General features: G+C 50.5%; 1 protein-coding gene across 5 annotated transcripts in view; it reads left to right on the top strand.

Annotated features, from left to right (window-relative positions):
* Positions 1-13621: 13621 nt before the first annotated feature.
* Positions 13622-26046, top strand: part of PPIP5K1 (diphosphoinositol pentakisphosphate kinase 1) — a 122462-nt gene continuing 110037 nt past the window's right edge. For 4 of the 5 annotated variants that reach the window (XM_054042277.1, XM_054042276.1, XM_054042275.1 and 1 more), the window contains exons 1-7: positions 13622-14762; positions 17703-17850; positions 18216-18390; positions 21292-21487; positions 21568-21658; positions 24370-24455; positions 24930-25084. In XM_054042277.1, coding sequence (XP_053898252.1) covers positions 18244-18390; positions 21292-21487; positions 21568-21658; positions 24370-24455; positions 24930-25084 — 675 coding nt within the window. In that variant the 5' untranslated portion in view covers positions 13622-14762; positions 17703-17850; positions 18216-18243. Of the gene's footprint in view, positions 14763-15299; positions 15318-17702; positions 17851-18215; positions 18391-21291; positions 21488-21567; positions 21659-24369; positions 24456-24929; positions 25085-26046 lie in introns of those variants that run through there. The other variant, XM_054042274.1, reaches the window with a different exon arrangement.

Here is a 26046-nt window from a genome sequence, read left to right as displayed (position 1 = left end):
GGGGGCGGGCAGGAGAGGAGATTACAGCGAGCCGCAGTGAGCTCAGGACCGCAACATGCCAGTGTGGCCGGCCCAGCCTGCAACAGGCAGCCTGCCCCCCGCCCCCTGGGGCCCCGGCCCTCCCCGCTCGCTCCCCCTGCTGCCCCTGCCCCCCGCCACAGCCCTTCCCCGCTCCCCCTGCCCACCGCCACAGCCCCTCCCCGCTTCCCCTGTCCCCCCGCCACAGCCCCTCCCCGCTCCCCCTGCCCCCGCCACAGCCCCTCCCCGCTCCCCCTGCCCACCGCCACAGCCCCTCCCCGCTTCCCCTGTCCCCCCGCCACAGCCCCTCCCCGCTCCCCCTGCCCCCGCCACAGCCCCTCCCCGCTCCCCCTGCCCCCCGCCACAGCCCCTCCCCGCTCCCCCTGCCACAGCCCTTCCCCGCTCCCCCTGCCCCACCGCCACAGCCCTTCCCCGCTCCCCCTGCTGCTCCTGTCCCCTGCCACAGCCCCTCCCCTCTCCCCCTGCCCCACCGCCACAGCCCCTCCCCGCTCCCCCTGCCCCCGCCACAGCCCCTCCTCGCTCCCCCTGCTGCCCCTGCCACAGCCCCTCCCCGTTCCCCCTGCCACAGCCCCTCCCCGCGCCCCCTGGCCCCCCGCCACAGCCCCTCGCCACAGCCCCTGCCCCACGCTACAGCCCCTTCCCGCTCCCCCTACTGTCCCTGCACCCCGCCCCCTGGGGCCCCGGCCCTCCCCGTTCGCTCCCCCTGCTGCCCCGGCCCCTACCCCCCGCCACAGCCCTTCCCCGCTCCCCCTGCTGCCCCTGCTCCCGCCACAGCCCCTCCCTGCTCCCCCTGCCCCCCGTTTTGTTACCTTCCCCCTCCAGTCCCCCCCCCCCAGTGTTGCTCTCCCGGTGCTTAGGACAGGAGCCGTGCGCCTCCCCCCCACCACCCGCCGTGCAGCCCGGGGATGTTTGCCGTCCCGGTCTCTCGGGGCAGGGCCGGGGGCCGCCTTGGGGCTCGGCGCTTTGCGGCGCTTCCCTGGTGCAGGCGCCTGGGTCAGCACCGGAGCTGTGGACAGCGCAGCAGGGCTGGCCGGCGAGCCGGGATCGGGAGCTGAGCGCGACCGGGCGAGACGGGCCCGGGGCTGCGGGGATGGTCGGGGCGGGGGCGACACGGGGCAAGCCCCCTGGCCCGCGCCATCCCCTCCCGGCCTGCCCGGCGGGGAGCTCCCGGACTCGGTCCTGCCGCTGCTGCTCCTGCTTTGTGCACTGGGGGCGCCGAGCCAGGGCCAAGCTGTCCCCCGGAGCAGCGCCAGGGCTGGCGGAGTCTGTGCCCCGGGGACGCCGGGGAGCTGCGGAAGGCGGGGCCGGAGCAAAGTCCAAACGCAGAGCTGAGCTAATAAAACACACCTAGAAACCGGCTTTGCAGCCATGCCCTGGGCAAGCCCTGCCAGGGTGCCAGGCTGACCCTCCCCTTGCACCAGGGTCCCGAGCGGACCTAGAGAGGCCATCCATTCCCGACCCCTGCACTCCTGGCAGGGCTAAGTATTGTCTAGCCCATCCCTGACAGGTGTTCCTCTAACCTGCTCTTCAAAATCTCCAGTGGGGGAGCTCCCCAACCTCCCTGGGCAATTTACTCCGGTGCTTAACCACTCTGACAGGGAGATTTTCCTAATCTCCGGCCTAACCCGCCCTTGCTGCAATTTAAACCCATTGCTTCTTGTCCTATCCGTAGAGGTTAAAAAAAAAAAAAGGTTAAGGAGAAGAAATGCACTTGAAAACATAGCCTGTCCCCTCTCAGTCTTCTCTTCTTCAGACTAAACAAACCCAATTTTTTCAATCTTCTCTCATAGGTCATGTTTTCTAGACCTTTCATCATTTTTGTTGCTCTTCTCTGGACTTTCCCCAATTTGTCCACATCTTTCCTGAAATGTGGCACCCAGAACTGGACACTCCAATTGAGGCCTAATCAGCACAGAGTAGAGCGGAAGAATTACTTCTTGTGTCTTGCTTATAACACTCCTGCTAATACAGCCCAGAATGATGTTTGCTTTTTTTTTTTTTGCAACAGTGATACACTGTTGACTCATATTTAGCTTGTGATCCACTATGACCCCCAGATCCCTTTCCGCAGGACTCCTTCCTAGGCAGTCCTTTCCCTTACCTTTTCTGGGCTCCATTGGCGGCAGTATCATAAGCAGCTGTGAAGTTTTCCCAGAGGCAGGGCTCCCATTGCTTCCAGCCATGCAGTTGCCCTGGCAATTTTCTCTGTTTCTGAGTCTATCGCTGCTTATTGACCTGCCAAAATGTTGTGGGGCCTTGGCACTTCTAAAAGATGGGCTCTGTGTGTCTTGGTTTGCACACACAAAAAATGGAGGCACTCAGCAATACAGGTAACTTAATGCAATGACATTTGCCCTCTGAATGTGCTGTCACTGCAGAGCTCCAGGGAGAGCTCACATGCCTTATCCCCCTTCCCCCCCAGGACGGACTGCACTGCACTGCAGTGAGCCACGGGGAGAGGATGCTTATAAGAACAGCCGTACTGGGTCAGACAAAGGTCCATCTAGCCCAGTATCCTGTCTGCCGACAGTGGCCAATGCCAGGTGCCTCAGAGGGAATGAACAGAACAGGTAATGATCAAGTGATCTCTCTCCTGCCATCCATCTCCACCCTCTGACAAACAGAGGCTAGGGACACCATTCCTTAAAATGCCCCTCTGCTCCCACATTGTAGAGCCCTGAGGCTGTTCTACGGTGCTCCTCGGGCCAGGTCAGCTCTCGGTGGTTCATGGATCAGGGAGCTTACAACTAGATTTGTGCCCCATACTCCAAGCTGTGCCAGGCACCAAATCTCTTTCTGCAGCTGTGCAGCAGTTCCAACCCCTGCAGCAACAGCAACTGTCTTCTTTGTGCTCCCCACCCAGTTGCTAGCAGTGGGGCCATTTCTCCCTGAAGGGCACAGCATCACTGAGGAGCCTAGGAAATGAGGGAGGCGGGGTCAAGGTGATGAGTGGAAAGAGTGGAGGAAGAAAGAAGATGGGAGACCTCGGCCCTGGCTACTTGGGAAAGGAGGCTGCAGGGGTGGGAGGCAGATTTTTCCTGATACTGTTCATTTTGCAATTTACACAAAGCAAATTCACAGGGGGAAAAAGGTGTAAATGGTTAACCGGTTGGGTAATTAACAATTGGAACAATTTCCCAAGGGTTGTGGTGGACTCACATTACTGACTATTTTAAAATCAAAATTGGATTTTTTTGTTTTAAATCTATGATCTGGTTCCAAGGGAATTATTTTGGGGCAGGTCTCTGGCCTGTGCTATATGGGAGGTCAGCCTATATGATCACAATGGCCCCTTCGGGTCTTGGAGTCTGTGAATCCATGTAGAGGGCAGAGCGGAGATGGCTGCTCTTATGGGAACATGGGGAGGCTGTGTTTCAGGAGGCTCACTCTCTCCTGGGGCTGGTTAGCCACACACTGCACACCCATTAGAATGGCATACGTTTCTCCCCAGAGCACTGGCCCCCTTCACAGGCAGTGCAGGTCTCACCATGGTCTCACACCTTTCCTACCCCTTCCCACCCTTTTCTGGGTGATTTGCTCTCAAGAGGGAGCCAGGACTTAGCCGTGTCTTGTCACAAGGCTGGGACTAGGGGAAAATAGGTATGAAACAGCCAACAAGACTGGGAGCCCTCTGGGGCAGGGACTCTCTTCCACTGTATTTGTGCAGTATTCAGCACAGCAGGTTCTCCTGATGGTGACTGGGACCTCTAGGTGCCATTGTCATCAAATAAACAAAATGTGTGCTTGTCTTTTCCTCTGCAGTTCATATGTGGCTTTCCTTTTCAGATTGCAAGCGCTGTGTAAGCTTTTCAATGGAGCCTCTACCTCCCATGCTCAGCCTCCTGCATCTCTTTTCCAACCGCCGTGGCTGTTTGTACGGTGTGCTGTGCTGCTGGCCAGTTGGATAATGGAATTCATTCTTTATTTCAAATGTCACCTCTGTCTCTTACACAAAAGGTGGGAGCCACCTGGTTCATAACACTCCCTCTTACTTGTCCAGTTATCTTTGTGTGATAAGCAAAATAATTAATTCCTCTTATGGAGCTACTTTATCAGCAGGCTGAGTAATATTGCAACACTCTTATCTCTCCTGAGTTGTCCTCTGCTTGCTCTCTCTCTCTGCTACACACATACCCTACTGTCTGGCGCTCCCCCCGCTTCATAGGGGGTCACACCTACCCCTCTGTCACTGTAAGCCCCATACCCTTCTCCCCTGAGCCCTGAGCTGCAAGTATCATAGTTCCCTTCTTCCTCTCTGTGGTCCCAATCTGTGACATGCCTTTCAGAAATAACATCCTCTCTCTCTTACTGGATTGAAAATGCACAATGGGGGTAAGACAGAGCAGAACTTCAGGATATGAGTGGCATTAGTTACTGTAATTAATTAAAGTCAGCACTGAGACAGAACCGTCTCTGTCTTTGCTCTGTTCCAGGGACCTTGGTTCTCTCTGCCTAGGTTCTTCTATTTGCATTTCTTGATAAACCGCTGCTCTAAGGTGTGTCTGAGCCATGTTTACCTGTTGGCAGGTGTATGTAGGTGGTTGCTGTCACGTAGTTACAATGACCTTTGGCACCAAGTGCAAGTGCGTGGCAGGAGCTGAATGCTGCCAACTTGGCTTGGCCTTAATGAGAAGCTCAGCATGAAGGAGAGAGAAAATCTGGATTTACTAATTAGTTTGGTGACTGCCTCTGACTACTAAACTTCCACTAATGCCCTTCTCTGTACTGTTCTCTTGTCCTCCCTCCTCCCACTGGGTCTGTTTCCTCACCTGTTGCTTACAGGGCCGGCTCTAGTTTTTTTGCAGCCCCAAGCTCCAAGACTGCCCAAGCAAAAAAAAAAAAAGAATGGCCAGAATGCCGCCTCTAGAATTGTGCCATCCCAAGCACATGCTTGCTTTGCTGGTGCGTGGAGCCGGTCCTAATTGCATATTGTCTAAACCCTTGGCTGTGAGCTCTCTGGGGCAGTGGTTGTCTCTTAGCCCTGTGGTAGGTCTCTTTATTTGGAGTATTTTATGCATATTGAAAGGATCATGAACACTATTTATCAGTTAATAAAGAGGTTGCCAACTGTATTACATTTGTTAATAGAAACCCAGATTCTGTCATATTAACTCAGTTTTATTAGGTGAGTTGTATTTCCAGAGTCACCTGGAAAATACTCACATCGACAATTGTTTAGTATAACTAATTCTGAGACAAACTTGGCAGACCAGGGCAATATTGTATGGTATGGATACCAACCATGAGCCATAACTACTCTCTTGGTGGCGTTATTGTCAAATACATCAAAAATTAATGTTAACTTATTTCTGAAGCTTATTGTCAGCATTTTACAACCAGAAATTATAGAACAAGTAGTGTTCCTTTTGTGCCCGATCCTACCCCTCTGAGGTCAAGGTGAGCTTTATAGTGCCTTAGAACAGTGGGCCAAACTATGGGGTGGGCCTCCCAAGGGAGGAATGGGAATGTGTCCAGGGAGGTGCAAGCTGTGTGCCCCATTTTTTTTGGAAGAACTCTGGCTGTCAGCCCCCGGTGGCTGGGCTGCTGCAGAAGGACTGTGCACACCCAGGAGGTGGGGACAGCTGGAGGCCCGCTGCTCTGGGGCTGACAACCAGTGCCCCGCTGCTGTAGGCAGGGGCTCTCCTCCTCCCTTCCCCCGTGTCAGGGTTCCTTCCCCACTGTGAACTCTGGGGTACAGATGTGGGGACCCACATGACAGACTCCCTAAGCTTATTTTTACCAGCTTAGGTTAAAAACTTTCCCAAGGCACAAATTCCACCTTATCCTTGAACAGTATGCTGCCACCACCAAGTGATCTAGACAAAGAATCAGGGAAAGGACCACTTGGAGTCCTATTCCCCCAAAATATTCCCCCAGGCCCTACACCCCCTTTCCTGGGGAAGGCTTGAGAATAATATCCTCACCAATTGGTACAGGTGAACACAGACCCAAACCCTTGGATCTTAAGAACAATGAAAAATTATTCAGGTTCTTAAAAGAAGAATTTATTTAAAAAAAGATAAAAGAATCACTTCTGTAAAATCAGGATGGAAGATAACTTTACAGGGTAACAAAAAGATTCAAAACACAGAGGATTTCCTCTCCAGGCAAAACTTTAAAGTTACAAAAACAGGGATAAACCTCCCTCTTAGTACAGGGAAAATTCACAAGCTTCAACAAAAGATAATCTAACGCATTTCCTTACTATTACTTACTATTTCTGCAATATTAGATGCTTAGTTCAGATATGGCTTAGGGAGATGTATTTTCCCTGCCCTGGCTCCTTGCTGACTCCGAGAGAACAAAGGAACACAAAAAACAAAAACCTTCCCCCACAGATTTGAAATTATCTTCTCCCCTTATTGGTCCTTTTAGTCAGATGCCGACCAGGCTATCTGAGCTTCTTAACCCTTTACAGGTAAGGAGGGATTTTAAGCTACCCTTAACTGTATGTTTATGACACCCCATCAATCCCTCATCGGGAGACGGTGAGGCTATGGCTGGCAGCCCTGGGGTGGCAGCAGCGCAGAAGTAAGGGTGGCAATGAGACACTAAGTCTGCTGTGAAAAGTGATGACAAATATAACTTTCCACCTTGTCTCCCTTACTTCTGTGTTGCTGCTGGTGTGACTCTGCCTTCAGAGCTGGGTGCCTGGTCAGCAGCCGCTGCTCTCTGCTCTGCCTTCAGAGCTGGCTGGTGGTATATGTATTTGGTGGGTGGGAAGGGGGAAGGGGAGAGGAAGGGGGAGGGGGAGAGGAAGGGGGACGGGGAGGGGACGGCATGTAAACAACTGCAGACACAAAGAAGGGGGGCCCAAGCAAATAAGTTTGAGAACCATCGCCTTAGAGTATATACGGTATGCAGACACGGTGTGAAAGTGAGCCGGTACGGGCCAGTACTGCAGACCGGTAAGAACCTGCACCGGCTCATACCCAGCCCAATGTCCCTGCCCCTTTTGCCTCCCCTGTCGGCTGCCCTGCTGGTAGGGTCCCCGCTGATGGGGGGAGGGGGGAAGGGGCAGCAACGTTAAAGCACTGCTGCGGCAGCACTTTAACGTCGCTGCTCCTTCCCCCCGTCGGCGGCCCTGCTGTAGGTCCCCACCGGCAGGGCCGCCGACGGGGGGGGATGGGGCAGCAGCTGTTAAAGCACTGCCGCGGCAAAGGACCCTGCAGCGCTTTAACGTTCCTGCCCCTTTTGCCCCCCCCAGCCACCGACGGGCAGGGGGGTGGCAAAGGGTGCAGCTGCCCTGGGGCCAGCGATTTAAAAGGGCCCTGGGCTCCGGATGCTACTACAGCAGCAGCGGTGTCCAGAGCCCCGGGCCCTTTAAATCAACACGGGAGACCCGGGCGGCATGGGCCAGGCGGCCTGGAAGGGCTGGCTGGGGGATGCTGACCTCCTAGCCCCGCCCCTTCTGTCCAAGGCCCCGCCCCTTCCGAGGGCCAGAGCTGCCCTGGCCCCGTACCAGTAAGTGTCCTCAGTTACTTTCACCCCTGTGCAGACAGCATATATAGAGAGAGTTTGAGTATATAGTCAGTGCAGTGCAGTGCAGACTATCGCACACAGGAATTGTTATGCCATGCATAGCTGGAGAGTTACAATAAGAAAGGCAGCCTGTCTTGAGGTGAGCACATCAAGAGATAAAGAATCCACAACTTTCACTGGGATCTTGTTTCAAAAGTTAAACACCATCACTGTTGAAAATTAGGTATACCTAATTGTAATTTGTCTGGCTTCAGCTTCCACCCATAGGTTCTTGCTATGCCTTTCTCCACTAGGTGAAAGAGACCTTTAAGATCTGGTGTTTTCTCCCTGTGAAGATACTCATATACCCTAAACAAATCACTTCTCAATCTTCTTTTTGATAAACCAAGCAGACCAAGTTCCTTCAGTTACTCATTGTAAAGCATTTTTTTCCAGCCCCCAAATATTTTTGTGGCTCTTCTCTGCACCTTCTCCAATTTTTAATATCCTTTTAAAAGTGTGCACACCAGAACTGGATGCAGTGTTCCAGTATTGGTCTCACCAATACCATATAGAGGTACAATCAACTCCCTACTCCTATTCACTATCTCCCTGTCCCTTGGATGTATAGCCAAGGATTGCATGATCTGTTTTTGCCACTGCATCACATTGGGAGCTCATGTTCAGCTGCTGGTCCATTATGACCCCTAAATCCTTCTCAGAGACACTGCTTTCCAGGATACAGTCCCCCATTCTGTAGGTATGGTAGGCATTCTCTGTACCTCTGTATGACCTTACCTTTGGCTGTATTAAAACACATTTGATTTGAACAGGAGCAGCTTACCAAGCAATCCAAGTTTGCTCTATATGACTATCCTGTCCCCATTTTTGTTTACCAATCCACCAAACTTTGTGGTATCCACACATTTTTTCAGCAATGATTTTATATTTATTTCCAGAGCATTGATAAAAATGTTGAATACCACAAAACCTAAAATGGATCCTCACAGAACTCCACTTGAAACACCCCATTCAATGATGATCTCCCATTGACAAGTAATTTATTGAGATCTGTCAGCCAGTTGTTAATCCATTTTACATGTGTTTTATTGATATTGTATTGTGTAAGTTTTTGACAGAATGTTGTGTGATAGTAAGTCAAATGCCTTACCAAAGCCTAAGTATATATGTCAACACAGTTAGCTTTGTCACCCAAATTTGTAATCTGATCAAAGAATGAAATTATGTTCATTTGACAAGCCCTGTTTTCCTTTATTGATTGAATCCTGTATAAATTTTTCAATTATTTTGCCTGAGACTGATGGCATTCTAACTGGCAACCTAAGTCATCCTGCTTGTCCTTGTTGAATATTGGCACAAAATGACCAATCTTCCAGCCTCCTGGAATTCCCCACTATTCCCTGAATTAAAAATTCACATAAATGGGCCAGAGATTTCTTCCATCAACTCTATTATGACTCTTGGGTGTAAGTTATCTAGCTGAATGTAGATCTTGGTCTGCTTAGTCAGAAATTTAATTACCTGTTTTCACTGCAGATGGAGGATTTCTATGCAACTCTGACTAACAATCAAACATGTCCAAAGATTCTTTCTTTTCCCAAACTTTGCTCCACCTTAAATACAAGACTCAAATGCACATACTCTAAAAACCCTAAAATGAAGAGATGGGGCATATTGAAGGCTTAGAAGTCCCGAGATGTGTTGCTATTTGAGGCAGTGACTGCCTTCTGAGTTCTGAGCGTACAGAACCTCCCTGCTTACAGTCAGCAGGGCAACGTATTGACAAATCTTTAGTAAGCCAGAATTCTTCATGATTTCAAAAGTGCTCCTGTAAAGCAACTTTTAATTTGCTCTGTGCTGTCCCCTCTTGTAAAGCTAAAATGATTTTGCCTGGGTATGATGTGTGGAAGCCACACAATATTTATTTGTTTATATTGTGAGCATCACTGAGGAAGAAAGAGAAAGACCAAGGACAGGCCCGTTACTCAATGCAGGGGAAAAAATAGTAACAGAAAATGTGGAAATGGCAGAGGTACTTAATGACTTCTTTGTTTCTGTTTTCACCAAGAAGGTTGGTGGCGATTGGACGTCTCACATAGTGAATGTCAGTGAAAATGAGGTAGGATCAGAGGCTAAAATAGGAAAAGAACAAGTTAAAAATTACTTAAACAAGTTAGATGTCTTCAAGTCACCAGGGTTGGATGAAATGCATCCTAGAATACTCAAGAAGCTGACTGAGGAGATATTGGAGCCATTAGCGATTATCTTTGAAAAGTCATGAAAGACGGGAGAGATTCCAGAAGATTGGAAAAGGGCAACTATAGTGCCAATCTATAAAAAGTGAAATAAGGACAACCCAGGGAATTACAAACCAGTCAGTTTAGCTTCTGTACCTGGAAAGATAATGGAGCAAATAATGAAGCTATCAATTTGCAAACATCTAGACGATAATAAGGTGATAACTAACAGTCAGCATGGATTTGTCAAGAACAAATCATGTCAAACCAAACTGATAGCTTTTTTTGACAGGGTAACAAGCCTTGTGGATGGGGGGAAGCGTTAGAAGTGGTATATCTTGACTTCAGTAAAGCTTTTGATCAGGGGCGGCTCTATGGTTTTTGCCGCCCCAAGCACTGCAGTCAGGTGGCTTTTGGCGGCACGCCTGCGGGTGGTCCACTGGTCACGGAGATTTGGCGGCATGCCTGCGGGAGGTCCGCCAGTGCCGCACCTTCAGCGTCTTCACCGCTGAGTTGCCGCCGAAAGCGCGGGACCAGCAGACCTCCCGCAGGCATGCCGCCGAACGCAGCCTGACTGCCGCCCTCACAGCGACCAGCAGGCTGCCCCCTGCGGCTTGCCGCCCCAGGCACGTGCTTGCTGTGCTGGTGCCTGGAGCCGCTCCTGCTTTTGATACTGTCTCGCATGACCTTCTCATAAACAAACTAGGGAAATGCAACCTAGATGGAACTACTATAAGGTGCGTGCAAAACTGGTTGGAAAACCAATCCCAGAGAGTAGTTATCAGTGGTTCACAGTCATGCTGGAAGGGCATAACGAGTGGGGTTCTACAGGGATAAGTTCTGGATTCAGTTCTGTTCAATATCTTCATCAATGATTTAGATAATGGCATACAGAGTACACGTATAAAGTTTGCGGATGATACCAAGCTGGGAGGGGTTGCAAGTGCTTTGGAGGATAGGATTAAAATTCAAAATGATCTGGACAAGCTGGAGAAATGGTCTGAAGTAAATAGAACGAAATTCAATAAGGACAAATGGAAAGTACTCCACTTAGGAAGGAACAATCAGTTGCACATGTACACAATGGGAAATGACTGCCTAGGAAGGAGTACTGCAGAAAGAGATCTGGGGGTCATAGTGGACCATAAGCTCAATATGAATCAACAGTGTAATACTGTTGCAAAAAAAGCAAAGATCATTCCGGGATATATTAGCAGGAGTGTTGTAAGTAAGACACGGGAAGTAATTCTTCCGCTCTACTCTGCACTGATTAGGCCTCAACTGGAGTATTGTGTTCAGTTCTGAGTGCCACATTTCACTAAAGATGTGGACAAATTGGAGAAAGTCCAGAGAAGAGCAACAAAAATTATTAAACGTCTAGAAAATATGACCTTTGAGGGAAGATTGAAAAAATTGGGGTTGTTTAGTCTGGAAAAGAGGAGACTGAGAGGGGACATGACAACATTTTTCAAGTATATAAAAGGTTGTTACAAGGAGGAGGGAGAAAAATTGTTCTCCTTAACCTCTGAGGACAGGACAAGAAGCAATGGGCTTAAATTGCAGCAAGGGAGGTTTAGACTGGAGATTAGGAAAAACTTCCCAACTGTCAGGGTGGTTAAGCACTGGAATAAATTGCCTACGGAATTGTGGAATCTCCCTCATGGGAGATTTTAAGAGCAAGTTAGAAAAACATCTGTCAGGAATGGTCTAGATAATACTTAGTCCTGCCATGAGTGCAGGGGACTGGACTAGATGACCTCTCAAGGTCCCTTCCAGTCCTATGTTTCTATGATGTATCTCGGCATAAAAAACAAGATTTATGGCTCAATTCACTCAGCCCTCTAGTGGTAGAAGGTAGTCTTGAGAAGAGTCGCAGAAGTATAGTGAACCTACAACCCTCTCTCATTCCGGGAGGAGGGAATCAGAGCCAGTGAGCACCACACAAAAAATAGGCTCTGCTAGCCTGGCTAAACAAGGGAAAGCACACTTCCTGGATAGCTTCATATGACTGCAACTTTAAAACACACACACACATATATATTTGCAATCAACAGAAAAGAATGTATGGTTTTACATCAGGAAAATAATATTAAGTTTGGTATGACAAACTTTGCCCTTGTAATAAATTTGTTAAGATAAAGACAGTAGCCGCTACAAAATGTTCACACACAAGACAAACGTTATTTTAATGCAAGTATATATTTTTCTTTTTTAGAATAAATGTATACTAATGTTATCAATCACATGATGTCAGTGCTTGTTTTTATTGTTAGATATCAGCCTGTTGCTAGATACCTTGTGACTAGCATCAGCTATTTGGAGACAGAAGGCTTGTCACTTCTGGTCACATTTAGCTTTACATCTGGGAAAGGTGGCTTTCTGTGTGCAGCCCCTCAATTGGTAGGAGTTTATTTCGTACTGTTGTGTATACGCTGCAGCATACTAAGATACTCTAACATCTCAGGACCACACTTTTAAGATAGGTGCCATAGGAGAACAGTTCAACATTAGGGGTCAAGTTTTCCCCATCAGGGGTACAGTGTTTTGGACCCTCATCTCTCTACTGGACATTTTCTCCTGTCCACCCAGGAGCTGGTCCCCTCTCCAGGTGAGGGATGGGCGGGCGGGGGGGGTCTGAGGTGACCCTTTTGGTGGGGGAGGGGCGGGGGTCTGAGGCGCCCCCTCTCCCGGGCGGCGGGGGGGTCTGAGGGGAGGGGCGGGGGGCAGAGGCGCCCCCTCTCCCGGGCGGCGGGGGGGTCTGAGGGGAGGGGCGGGGGGCAGAGGCGCCCCCTCTCCCGGGCGGCGGGGGGGTCTGAGGGGAGGGGCGGGGGGCGGAGGCGCCCCCTCTCCCGGGCGGCGGGGGGGGTCTGAGGGGAGGGGGGCGGAGGCGCCCCCTCTCCCGGGCGGCGGGGGGGTCTGAGGGGAGGGGCGGGGGCGGCGCGACAGGTCTCCTCACAGCTCCCTCCCTGCACTACTCGGTCCGGCCGCCACGGTTCTGCGGGCCAACCAGCCTAACCCTCCTTCATGCCCCGCCCCCGCCTCTGCTCATTGGCTGTATGTGACAGTAAACACGTTGCGATTGGCTAGTAATGGTTGGCGGGTTAGGTTGCGCCCGGAGGGTGGCAGGTGAGTGCGCGGAAATGGCTGCGCTCCGCGATTTAAACCAGTAACGGAGCGGGGGGGCCGGACGGACGGACGGGACGGGATGGGGGGTTGGTTGGTCGGTCCCGGGTCGGAGGGCCGGGCGGACGGGACCGGGGGTCGGTCCTGGGGCAGCCGGACCGGACGGGACGGGGCGGGGGGTTGGTCGCGGGGCCGGGCGGACGTGACGGGGAGGGGGGCTCGGTTGGTCCCGGGGCGGCGGGGCCGGGCGGGCGGGCGGGATGGGGGTTCGGTCCCAGGGCGGGTTGAGGTGGGGGTCGGGCCCGGGACGGGTGTATGGGGCGGGCCCGGGGCCCCAGGGGACGGGGTGGGGGGAGCGGTCCCGGGACGGCGAGGCCGGGCTGACGGGACACGGGGGAGGTGGGGTCGGTCCCGGGGCGGCCGGGCTGACGGGACCGGGTGGGGGGGGGCGGTTGGTCCCAGGTCGGAGGGGGCGGGAGGGCAGATGGGATGGGGGATCGGTCCCAGGGCGGGTTGAGGTGGGGGTCGGGCCCGGGATGGGTGTATGGGGTGGGCCCGGGGCCCCAGGGGGCGCTGTGAGGTGGTGGGTGGTCCCAGGGTGGCGGGCCCGTGCGGGGTGAGGAGGGGGTCAGTCCCAGTTCAGTGCAGCCGGTTGGGGGAGAGGGGTCGGTCCAGGGCCAATGCTGCTGCGTGTGGAGCGAGGGTGCAGTTTTGGTGGGGCTGAGGGGCCATGTCTGGGGTGGGGGTGCGGTGACCCCGGGCCCCCAGCTCGCTCGCAGACACTAGGGACCGGCCCCAGGATGTAGGTCGGAGTTGTCGACCACCTCCGTCAGAGGCTGGGGGAGCGGGGTCACCCTGGTCCCCACTGGCTGTGCCCCTCAGTGCTGGCATCTGGCCACCTCTGCTCCCTTCTCTCCTTTCCTGGGCAAACGCTGCTGGCTTTGGCCCCTGATCGCTGCCTCTGCATCCACGGAGCTCTGGCTGGTTTGGGGAGCCAGGAGGTGCTCACCGAGCTTGGGGCCAGGCTCACGGCTTTATAGGAGGACACTGCCTGGGTTGCTGCCAAAGTCCTTTGGGGTTCTTTGCGAAGTTGGGGGCGGAGAGAGCTGATCTCCACACTAGTCTTTCAGGGCTCTCCTCTGAAATAGCCGTCATTCACCTGTGGACTGGCCTGCTTTTGAAGGGTGTCAGTGCCAAAGACTGCTATAATGGGCTTCCTCTGCTGTCAAAGTCTCTCAAGCATGAAAACAAATTAATAATACACAAGTTTAACAGAGGTTTGAAATTCCATTAAATGCATGACAACTTCTGCTGTGCCACAACACTGCAAACTGCTCCAGTCCTGCTACACTGGAATCTCTCTGTTAGGTCTTTATTTGACCCTCATGAGGATAACTTAAAATAGTAGGCGAATTGGCCTCTTACTGCAAAGGTTGACACTAGTGGACAGTCCAGAACATATGGTAACTTGAGCCCATCCTCTTCAATCTGTAGGCCCTCTTAAATTTTCCTGTTCAAATCTTTGTTGGTGTAGACTAATCTTTGAGTGGGATAAGACTTGTGAGGGGTTTGTGTGGAGAGAGCCCCCATTCAAATTTCCATTTGTGGACTTGCTTAGTGTTCTGTGATTTGGAGTGGGTGTGTCGTGATATGAGGTTGGAGTGCATCACAGAGTGGCAGAAGAGTGTGCCTAACCAAGGTTCAGGCAAACCTGGGTGGTGGTTTGAAGCTGAAGGAGAAATACTTTGCATTTATTTTGGAAGTAACAATGACCTTCCCTGACAGGTTTTGAGAAGTCGGGTGTGTCCAGGGTCTTCACCCTGAAGCTATGTCCTTTTTGGAGCGCTGTGTGCTATCTTCTTTGTTGAGAAGATCAGTAAGGTTAGAGACTGAGCCTTTCCCAATGCCATGGCCTGCCTCCTACACAGTATGGCTGTGGTGAAGGAAGGGGTCCTTCCCTCTACTTTGAGTGGCAGGGCGAAGCAGTTTGGGGCCCCTTTAGCTCCCCGGGAACAACAGTGGAGTTCCACTCCTGTTGAGAGGAACAGCAGTGGCAGCAGGGGTCCTTCTCCTGCCTTGGCAGAGAGGAAGGAATGGTAACTAGGGGTGGTGTTTACCCCAGCAGTGAGGGCGTCTCTGTCTGAAGCGAGCAGTGTGTCCAGCCACTCCTCCTTCCCCTTCCACATGGACCTTCTCTAGACTAGGATTTAAATGTGTGATATTAACATGTTGGGTAACATTACACTCTTAAATCCTAGTCTAGACAAGGCCACACAGTTCTCTGCTGGAGTGGTGTTGGTGGGGACTCCAAAGCTTTGGGTCATGGAGCTCACTACCCCATTGAGGTGCCTGGAGCAGTTTCCCTCCTGAGCGAATATAGACTCTGCAGATTCCAGCAGACATCACTGCATCTGCTACTCATTTCACCTTTTTTAGGTTTGTCTTCACAATCGTGGGGGCTAGGAACTTGTTTTTAGATGAAAGCTGAGCTGCTGAAGTCATCATGTGACTTCAGGAGCTGGGGTTTTAGGCCTATAATCTATGCCTTAAACTGTCTTTGGTTAGAGTGACACTCTTGTACCAAACAAAAATATCAAGTCAAGAGGGCACAAATGCATCTGCTGCCTTTGCTCAGTTGGATTGTGTCTCACGCTGGGGCATGCAGGTGATCTTTCATGGGGAGAGCGGCTTAGAACCATAACCTGCAAATGGGGTCCTTATCAATGAGCTAATTATCAATGCTTCCTTTTGTGGGAATGCCCATTCAACTAATGTTTTATTATTAAGCATTTATATTATGTTAGTGCTTAAAGGAAATGAAGAATGGCCTAGTGTGGATAAGGCACTACCCTGGGAGTTGAGAGACCTGGATTCAATTCCCAGCTCAGTCAGACGTCCTGTGTGACTCTGGATAAGTCACTTGCTCTGCCCTGTGTTACAGGGCAGTTGTGAAGATCAAGTCTTCTAATGACTGAGAGGCTTTAGATGCTGTGGTAATGAGGGCTATATAAACACCAAGATAGGAATGCTGCAATCAGGGTGTGTGGCCCCAAACAGAGACCATTCCTGTCCTGGAGATTTTATGATTGAGAAGACCCATGCAGACAAAGCCTTGGCAATGTCTATATAATACAAAAGCAATTGCATATGGTGTGCCAAGGTTCCACCTCTGCTAGAGAAAAAGATCTTGAAGCCAAGGATTTATCCATTACACAGTTTCAGACCTTCATTTTCTGGGAGAGGGTATCTAATAGAAACTTTCCATGGGGCTGATGTTGGTGTCTGTGTAACGGGTGCCCAGTTGCCTTTGCAGACTCGTGGATGAAATTATCACCGTGTGTAGATCATGATGATGTAAATTTTATCTAAATTAAGTGCAGTGCATTCCCTTAAAAGTCTCTCTCTCTCTGACATTTCCCACTGCTTCATTGTCACTAGTGGAGTATCAGAGGGAGTGCTAATATCCACAGGGCATCATCAGTTTGTTGCCAATACTACTAGGTGTAGGTGACATGGTGGTAAAACAGCTAGTGGCTGCCTGGGCTCTGCTGGCGCTGCTACTGTAGCTACCATTGGTGGAGCTGTGCTGGTGGTGTTAATGCAGTGATGAGAGTTTTAGGGGTTGGGAGTGGGGGGAGGTGACATGGAGGCCTGGAGACAGAGGCGGCTGCATATAACCGCATGGTGGTACACTCTCTGGGGCTTTGTCTGGCCATAGCATAGCAATAGAGGAGAGCCAACTTGCTGCTGCTGCTGGCTGCTTCTTACTCTTCTCACTCATTGTTCCCCTTGACCTTAGTGCAGCATTTGATGTGGTGGCCCACTCTCTTCTCTTGAACCCGGCTTTCTGTTGTGCTTCTGTTCCTGCCTCTCTCCCCTCTGTCTCCATAATTATAGTTCCTGTGCATCAACATCCTTCCTTTATGGAGTCCTACTAGGTTAAATTCTTGGGCCTTTGCATTCTGTCTACCTGTCCCTCTCTGTCATCACTGTATAATTCTAAAGAATACCTACTGCTTATACTCAACTGTACCTATCTTCAAGCAGCTTTAATAATTCCACACGTCTTGGCCTGGTAAAGTTATGGTTTCATCTCTTGAGAGCTAAATGTCTGAGCCAATAGTAACTCTCCTGAGTAAGAGAAACCTCTTCAAGTACCGGTCCATTTCCTCTATCACCCATTTGCTTCCACTGCAAATTATAACAAACCAAATTAAGCTATATGGGTATAAAGCACTCTTCTACTGATTTGAGTCTCCATGCAGGAAGGCTGCACTGAATTAATTAAATTGATTTTGGTTGATGTGATTTCTCAGTGTAGACGGACCCTGGGTCTCCCAGATAGGAGTCTGCAGAAGTGGAGAGTAGTTGAGTTGTTTCCTGGCCACGGCCCATTTAATTCGTGCGGAAGGCTTGTGGCGCCATGGACCACTGCTTTAAAGTAGTTTAAAGGTTGTAGCCAGGCTGAATGGATGAAAATAATGATTATTTAAAGAACAGATATGTTGGATTTAAAGCTATTTTTAATTGAACTTTAAAAAAAATTGCATTTAAACTCAGTGTGGAAAAACTGCCTGCACGGGGAGTGTATACAAAGGGGTGCCTATTTTTTTGACAATTGAGCCCTAAGTGACCTACTTATGATCATGCTATGAACCAGAGCCAGATTTAGATCACAGGAAATCCTGATTTCCAGTCACGTGCTCTAAATATTGCTCCCCATTCTCCTTGAATTGTCTCGAAATGCTGCTACCCCCATTGTGCTAACTTAAGTGCCTCGTGTGATTTGTCCTTTTTTTTTTTTTTTTTTTTTTTTTGCAGGCCTTCCTGACCAGTGAAGGGATTGAAGCTTGGGGATTGGGAAGCAGTCTTCATTCTCTCCTTAGCTCCCCCCCACCCTCTTGAGTATCAGTTGGTGTCCTCGAGGGTGGAAGACTGATGTAGCCAGCAGTCTGGAACGTACAGCATTGTAAGGGCTAAGTCTCATCACATCCAACTAATTAATTTTAGCAATGACCCCATTACCCTCCCAGCTAGTGCAGATGGATTAATTGCACACTGGAGGTGCCTGTTTGAAATGGCACTGTATGCTGTGCTCCCCCCGCCCCCTCTCAGGGTGCCTTCCAATATCACTGGCTTCTGTCCCCACCCAGTCTAAAGTCTTCTTCCTCCAGACCCAGGCACCTTCCACTAGTACTGCCATTACATTCCTGGGTTCATTCATACAGCACTAGTCCTGCCCCACCCACCTTAGGCTCTTTTCAATAGCATCAGCCCTGGCTTGCTCCCCATTGTGGGTTCTTTTTTATCCTGGTTTGTACATGATGATTCCAGAGCGGGATGGTCGGCCACCCAGGCTGTAATGTCGTCCCTGACGACCTCCCATGAGGGCGAGAGCTCCACTCCCAGGTTTTTTGTTGGTACCAGAGATGATGAGACAGACTTTCTGGGATCAAACATGAAGACAGACGAGATCGATTTCTTTGAGGACGATGAGGAGTCAGAGTCGGTAAGTAGGTCCTGGTGCTATGGAGTGGAGTGCTTGTGTGTGTCCCATGTCCAGCTTTCTCCTTGGTTGCTTAGTTTTTACATGTGTGGTTACTTTAGAGGTGCCCCGCTGTCACAACCTGCAGGCCATACAGACCAGGCAGTGTGCATAGTAGTATGGAAATGTAATGTCCTAGATCCCCATCGCTAAGGCTATAATTTTCTTATGGAGATCATGGAACCCATGGAATCCGTGACTTCAGCCCCCGGGGGCTGGGAGCTGCAAGACCCCCCTGCAGCTCCTGGCCATGGCAGGGGAACCCTGGAGCTACAGGCCACTTGCGGTGGGGCCCCCCAGAGCTCTGAGCTGCCCAAGGTGTGTGTGGGGGAACCCAGAGCCGAGCCCCACATTTTGTCAGATATTTTTAGTAAAAGTTATGAACAGATCACAGGCTTCCATGAATTTTTCTTTATTGCCCGTGACCTGTCCACGACCTTTACTAAAAATATCCGTAACAAAAATCTTAGCCTTACCCAACACCAAATGCAGCACGATTGCTCCACTGTTCTCAGCACCCAATACTCGGGCAAATTCTAAGATTTTCTCTTTCAGGTCCTTTAAATGGTGGTAGCAGCAGGGTGGGCCTGGTAGCTTCACCCTTATATTGGATCACAGATCATCTGCAGCCTGATATTACAGGCTGCAGAAAAGAATAATCTCCTTCTGCTTGTGACTGCTTCCTTTTGCCTCTATTCGCAACCCCCCTTACTGGCCTCTCTTCTAACCCCCTTTGTAAGCGGGATTAATTCAGAGGCACTACTGTACCTTTTCCTTCCTTTGGAGCTCTATTACCCCTTTATCATTCTTAGTTACTTAAAGGAATTCACCATGAGTAATGCAGACAGACTGCACTGAAGTGACTGTTTTCTGTGTGGCGCTGGCCAGGGGCTCTCTGGGGGCTTTGCAGGGCTTCCATCTGTAGCTTTATGGGTTCTGACCCTTTGGCCTCAGGTGTGTGATATGGGCTGAGCCTCTGAGGGTTAATGCAGACAAGTCTTGTACCATAAATAGAAATGGGAGCTGTGTTCACATGAAGTGTGGTGGTGGTGGTGGACTGGATGGGAATAAGCAGAATGTTTTCTTATGTGAAAATGATGAAGTAGCTCCCTAGTGATTCCTCTGTCTCTTGCTGCTGGAGGGGCGTGTCCAAACTGACAGCGTGTCAAGATGTTTTCTTGATATCTGATTTAATGTTTAATAAGATGGTGTTTGGGGGTATGATGGATTTTAATCCCCTGGTCCCTCCCCTTGCCATATTGTCCTGGATTGTAGTGTTCAGGTCACTGCTCCATATTTGCCTGGGGCACATAAGATCCTAGATGGAGGTTGCAGAGCATTTCCTATTGTAAATATTTCCTTAAACATGTTGGTATGAGTCAGTGACCATTACAAAGAGGAGGGAGAAAAATTGTTCTCCTTAACCCCTGAAGACAGGACAAGAAGCAATGGGCTTAAATTGAAGCAAGGGAGGTTTAGGTTGGACATTAGGAAAAACTTCCTAACTGTCAGAGTGGTTAAGCACTGGAATAAATTGCCTAGGGAAGTTGTAGAATCTCCATCATTGGAGATTTTAAAGAGCAGTTTAGATGAACACCTGTCAGGGATAGTCTAGATAATCCTTAGTCCTGCTATGAATGTGCAGGGGACTGGACTAGATGACCTCTCCAGGTCACTTCCAGCCCTGCGATTCTATGAGTCTATCTCTTCTTCTGGGGCATTTAGCTTATTGTCAAAATCCTTCTAAACTAATAAGATGGTCTCTCTGAAGATCCCATTTGTGCAGGATTCTCACTCCTGGGTCTAAGCTCTTTATTAAGAGACCAGTAGAACTCCTCTGACTCTTAATGGTTTTTACCCTTGTGGCCAGTGGTAGTGGGAGTAGCCAAGCCCATGTGTAAATGCTGGCCTCTGAAAGTTCCAATTAGTCCCTACTCTTTCCTTGACTCCACTGGCAAAGCAGTTCCCTGCAGGAGCCTGGCCTCATCAACTCTGTTCCAGTCCTTCTGAAAGCATACTGCCATGCCTCATCGGGTAGAAACGTTGGCACAACAAGGGCCGAGCTATTTAGAAACAGCACTGGCTGTGACTGCTGGAGTCAGGTTTGCAGAGAATTCTCATTCTGACTCCTAGTTTTTATACACTCTTAATCGGAAACGTGCATTTATCTGAATTCTTCTGTATGTGGTGTCTTACCATAGGGGACTTAAAAACAAAAACAAAAAAGAGGGGGGTGGTGTTTGAGCAAATTTCCTTGAGTTCTTTTGGCGTTACTGGAGAGGAGTAGGGGAGGAAGTTACTCACTGTTTTTAAGAATAAAAAAAATAATTCTGAGCATTTTTGCATGCACTTCTGCAGATTCAGCCCATGAACTTTGTGGTAAAATTGCTTTTAAAGATGGCAATTCCTAACTGCGGAATGAGTGCTCTGTGGAAGGGAGCATGTGCAAGTCCTCGTGTTTGTCCATGGTCTGTGTTTGCTTGGCTGTGTATGTGCTTGTGTCACCAATGGGTATGTGTCCACATCACCTTTCGCATGTATATGCAAAGAGGAGATGTTAGAACCACATATTAGATCTCTCCTTTTATAAGCTTGTAGTGGTTTAGAGAGTGACTCTGATGCTAGTGTAGGTGCTCAAAGATAGGAGGGAGAATCTTCCGTGTGTTGGCGAATCCGGTGTTTTAAGATGCTCTTAATGGTTTCCACCTGCTGAGACCTTTGTCTGGAATGGGATCTAAAGAGAAAATGAAGTGGGTTGGGGGAAAGCCCCATGTCTGTTCACAATTGCTGCCTCTATATGCCATTTGCAATTTGAGCTCATTGAGCAAGCTGGCTCAGTATTAAGCTGCCTGCTTCTCCCCTCAGCCTCCAGAACGGCAGATTGTGGTCGGAATCTGTGCCATGACCAAAAAGTCCAAGTCAAAGCCCATGACCCAGATCCTGGAACGTCTGTGCAAGTTTGAGTACATCACAGTGGTGATCATGGGAGAAGATGTCATTCTGAACGAGCCAGTGGAGAACTGGCCTCCTTGTGACTGCCTCATTTCCTTCCACTCTAAAGGTAAAGGTTTATGGCAGCCCCTGCCCCACAGGCCTGACAGTGGGGAACTTGCATTAATAGCACCTTCTGCTGTTTTTCAGGATTCCCTCTGGATAAGGCAGTTGCTTATGCCAAGTTGTGCAATCCGTTTCTGATTAATGACCTTGATATGCAGTATTACATCCAGGACAGGTAGGAGTTCGGTGCCGGGAGAATCTCCTTCCTTCCCCTGTGGGTGAACTGCCTGACTGACTCCTGATCTCCCTCAGAGTGGTGTACAAATGCTGCTGCTGCTTCACCTTCCATGTGCTAGTGGGTCTAAGGGACGGAGGGGCCTTGGTTGCCTCTATTTAGCAGGTTTCTTGGACATGATCTCATCACAACTTCCAGGTGGGATGATGTAAGGCAGGGATCGGCAACCTTTGGCACGTGGCTCGCCAGGGTAAGCCCCCTGGCAGGCTGGGACGGTTTGTTTACCTGCGGCGTCCGCAGGTTTGGCCGATGGCGGCTCCCACTGGACCGGTTCGCCGCTCCTGGCCAATGGGGGCTGTGGGAAACAGCGTGGGCCGAGGGATGTGTTGGCCGCCGCTTCCCACTGCCCTACCTGCGGATGCGGCAGGTAAACAAACCTGCCCAGCCATCCAGGGTGCTTACCCTGGCGAACTGCGTGCCAAAGGTTGCTGATCCCCGATGTAAGGGGAAAAAATGGACTTACTTTGATGGAAGCAGGTGTATTTTGAGCTTTTCTGGTTAGTACAGTGTGTGGGAGGGATAGGGTGAAGTACGACAAGGGAGTGAGCTCACAGAATGAGAGATTGGAGTGATTAGTGAGGACAGTCAGATCCTGGTGTAGGGAGGCAGGGAGTGACAGCTACAAAATGTTGGCTGTTCCCCTCCCTTCCCCAGAATCTCACCTGCCCTTGCTGCTAAGTGCCAAAAGGGTAGGCTCCTAAGTGCCAGGCCTCCAGGGGGTCTGAGCACTTGCAGCTCCCAGGAACACCAGCTGATTTGTGGATGCCCAGCTCCTAATGAATTCAGGCTGTATATCTAAATATACAGGAGTCGTATATCTAAATATATTACGAGTCAGAGCTAGGCAGCAAGGTTTGAAAACTTTGGCCTTGGATGTTAGGGCTAGAGTGTCACACCCAGCCCTTCCCTCCAGATTTGCATGCCTGAAACACTGCCCTGGAGTTGTGTGGATGGCATGCCCTCAGGCTCTGATTGCAGATGCGAAGAAGGTAGCTATTGGTGTGAAAACCATAGCTTCCCCATTTGGGACCTGTGGGTGTGAGGACTCGGCTGTTGTTAGGTGTCCCTGACCAGGGTGGAGGTTTCTTGTGGTACGGTCTCTACCACACTTAGTTGTTGCTGTCCAGTGCTGGAGGGGGTCGAAGGTGATGTTCTGCTGTCCCTAGGTGTCCAGTTTGGGTGGGTGCAGGTGAGTATGATGGGCACCCAGCTACCACTAGGCTGTGACAAAGTGGGAATCTTTTGTAATATTTTTGAGTTCTGTTTGTGCCTCAGTTTCCACTATATGCTACATTGTTACCCAGTGGGATGGAAAAGGACTGTTCGCTCTCAGGGCAGGCTGAGCGACATAGGTATGGGTGTTGCCCAGCTGTCTGGGCCTTAGTCTCCATATCAGTGGAGCATCTGAGAAGCCAGTGACAAATCCAGTTGCCAGGACATTGATATCTAGCAAGCAATGACCCAGAGGGATATGGATTTCCCCACCTCTACCTAGGGAAGCTGAACAACAATCCCCAGCTTGAGATCGAAGGAGAGGATAGGTATGAAGTGGGGGATAAGAGCTGGCAGCTAGAAGGAGTCAGGGCTCTCACCTGGTCTGATGCAGGAGGTCAAACGGCAAGACAGACAGAGTTTGAACCAAGGGGTTCACTGCAGCATGGCTGGGCTTGTGCTGACCAGAATGGACTGTGCTTTAACCTTCAGTTCTCTATACTACCCTAAGGCCTCCTGACTGTTTTCACAAAGTTGTGAGTGTCACTACAAACACTGGGCGAGGTGCATTAATTCCGTAAGAGTGTACAAGTCTCCATCAGGAGTCGGAGTTGGACTTGTTGAATGGTGCTTATGGTGGGAAGTGGGGGCTAGAGGTCCAGTCTAAGGAGGCGGGGAAGCTGTGTGGCTTACCCTGGAGGAAGAGAGAGACCCCTAGGAGATCTGGCACACTGAAGGCATTCCTCCAAGAGACCGGGAGCCATAGCACTAGTCCTGTGGATCCATGACATAGGCATCCTAGTTCAGGGTGGGCAGTGCTTTACTGTTCACAGGCATCCCAATCAGGGATGGGAGGCAGACATCTCTGGGCAGGTGCATGCGGGTGCTTTGCCTCCCTCAGTGTCATGACTGGGGCTTGGGCAGTCAGGCACAGTGTTCACACAATGTGGCATGCTTAGTGGTTAGAGTAGTGGCTGTTAGAGGCCAGGAATAGCACCAACAGTCAGGAACCAGGGGTCAGAGCTGGGGTCAGGAATCCAAGAGCAAGCAGAGAGGCAGGTCCATTGCTACTGCTGGCAAGGGAGTCCACCTTGCTGCATAGGCATTCCTGGAATTCCTCTTGGGCTTCAGTGGGCGGCTGGACCAATAAGGGACCACAAGGAAATCTGTTGGTCTGGGCTTTCAAGGTGTTACTTCCTGTGGTGTCTGTCTATATGGTGATGCCTGTGGTCCTACCATGGCTGCTGGGTGGTGGCATGAAGGTGTCGGCCATCCTGCAGACCTGGGTTCTAGTCCCATCCACGCTGAACCTCAAACATAGACCTTGTTGCATTCACTCGACTTAGTGACAAATCTCCAAGTTTTATGTCGAGGTCACAGCCAGGACCTTTCCACCTATTGTGTTGGCTGCTGCTGACTTCTTGCCCTGTCCCTTGCAGGCGAGAAGTATACCGGATCTTGCAGGAGGAGGGCATAGACTTGCCCCGCTACGCTGTGCTCAATCGAGACCCTGACAAGCCGGATGGTGAGTGTACCCAGGGGGCAGTGGAGTGGCAGATGGCAAGTTCATCTCCCCAGAGAGCTCTGCTTTAGGTGGCTTGGCCTCAGAAGAGTCTGGGAATAGAGCTCGGGTACACAGGGATGCTGATGTTTCTCAACCTCAATTTGCAAACAAGCTGGCATGCCTGGCTCCCCTGTCTGCCCTTGGTTACTAAGGCCTCAGAGGGCCAGCCTGATGCTATTCCCAAGTATCCTATGCAGCACACCCCAAATGCCCAGGCAGCGTGGCTGTGATCAGAGCTGACTCCACCAAAGGAGTACTTCCAAGGATGGTGCTAAAAGAGACTTGCTGTTAAAGATCAGACCTTGGTGGCAAGCCTGAACAGACCTGATTCGCAGTTTATACTGCTGACCTGGACGTGGGGGGGAATGGTGAGCTGGGTCCCCTGAAGCAGGCTTCCCCCTTTCCTGACCTGCTCCTGCTGTGTTTTGTCTGCAGAGTGCAACCTAGTGGAGGGAGAGGACCAAGTGGAGGTGAATGGAGCCGTTTTCCCAAAGCCGTTTGTAGAGAAGCCAGTCAGTGCGGAGGATCACAATGTTTATATTTACTACCCAACTTCGGCAGGTGGGGGCAGCCAGAGGCTCTTCCGGAAGGTGAGGGGAACTCCAGTTGCCACTGGCTATTGGCTGTGGGGCAGACACTTCAGAGCATGCCTGTCGGCGGATAGCTAGAACGCCCATGTGCCTCGAAGCCAGAGATGCACCACTGGAAGGAGAGTCCTTGGGTCTGGGAAAGGCTTGTGGGGTCTATTGGAGGGGGAATCTGGTTTCAGGCTGACTGAGATTTTGTTGCTTGTTGTTAAATGCAAACATCTGTTCATGCCATGGTAAGAACATGTAGTTAAATCACAGTGAGTCAGGAATTGCTGAAGAAACTGTTCCAGCAGCAGTGCCTGGCTTATGTGCTCAATCACACCACACACGCGAATAGAACAGCCCAAAAAAAGCCTAGTAGATTTCAAATGAAGGTTGCTCAAGTACTCATCTCATCAACATGATCACTAGAAGTAATGGATAGTACCAGCTAATGCAGTTTTCATTCAGATGCCTTAGCACCCAAATTTCATGCTGGGTGTATCTACGCTACAGAATTAACTCCAGTAGTCTACCCTTGAAAGACTTCCTTGGAGGTTAACCTATCATGAGGGAGAGTGTCCACACTACAGAGTAACAGCTGAGTGCTGGTGGATCCATGCTGGAGCTCTGCTCACTCGTGTGGCGGTGCTAGGACTTCTGGAGGCACATCTAAAGGTTTCCTACCCTGCACATCACCAACCCCTCTATGAATACTGCATCTCACCCTGGTGCACACTCTGCTCTCCATGTCTGCTGTCACTCTCAAGGCTTTACTTACCTGTTTTTATCCCTTCCCCCATGCTTTGTCTGTTTTTGTTTAGCTTGTGCATTCTTTAGGGTGGGGACCAGCTTTTCCTCCAGGTTTTGAATATGCCTAGCACAATACAAATACTAAATTGTCAAACAAAGACTATTTAGTGAAAGTTAAGGTTGCATTAGAATATGCTACACCCACCCAAAACCTTCACAACATGGAAATA

This window comes from Malaclemys terrapin, chromosome 10 (genome assembly GCF_027887155.1).
Source record: "Malaclemys terrapin pileata isolate rMalTer1 chromosome 10, rMalTer1.hap1, whole genome shotgun sequence".
Taxonomy (NCBI): domain Eukaryota; kingdom Metazoa; phylum Chordata; order Testudines; family Emydidae; genus Malaclemys; species Malaclemys terrapin.
Note: the sequence above shows the minus strand (reverse complement) of the source record. Positions and strands in the feature narration are given on the sequence as shown.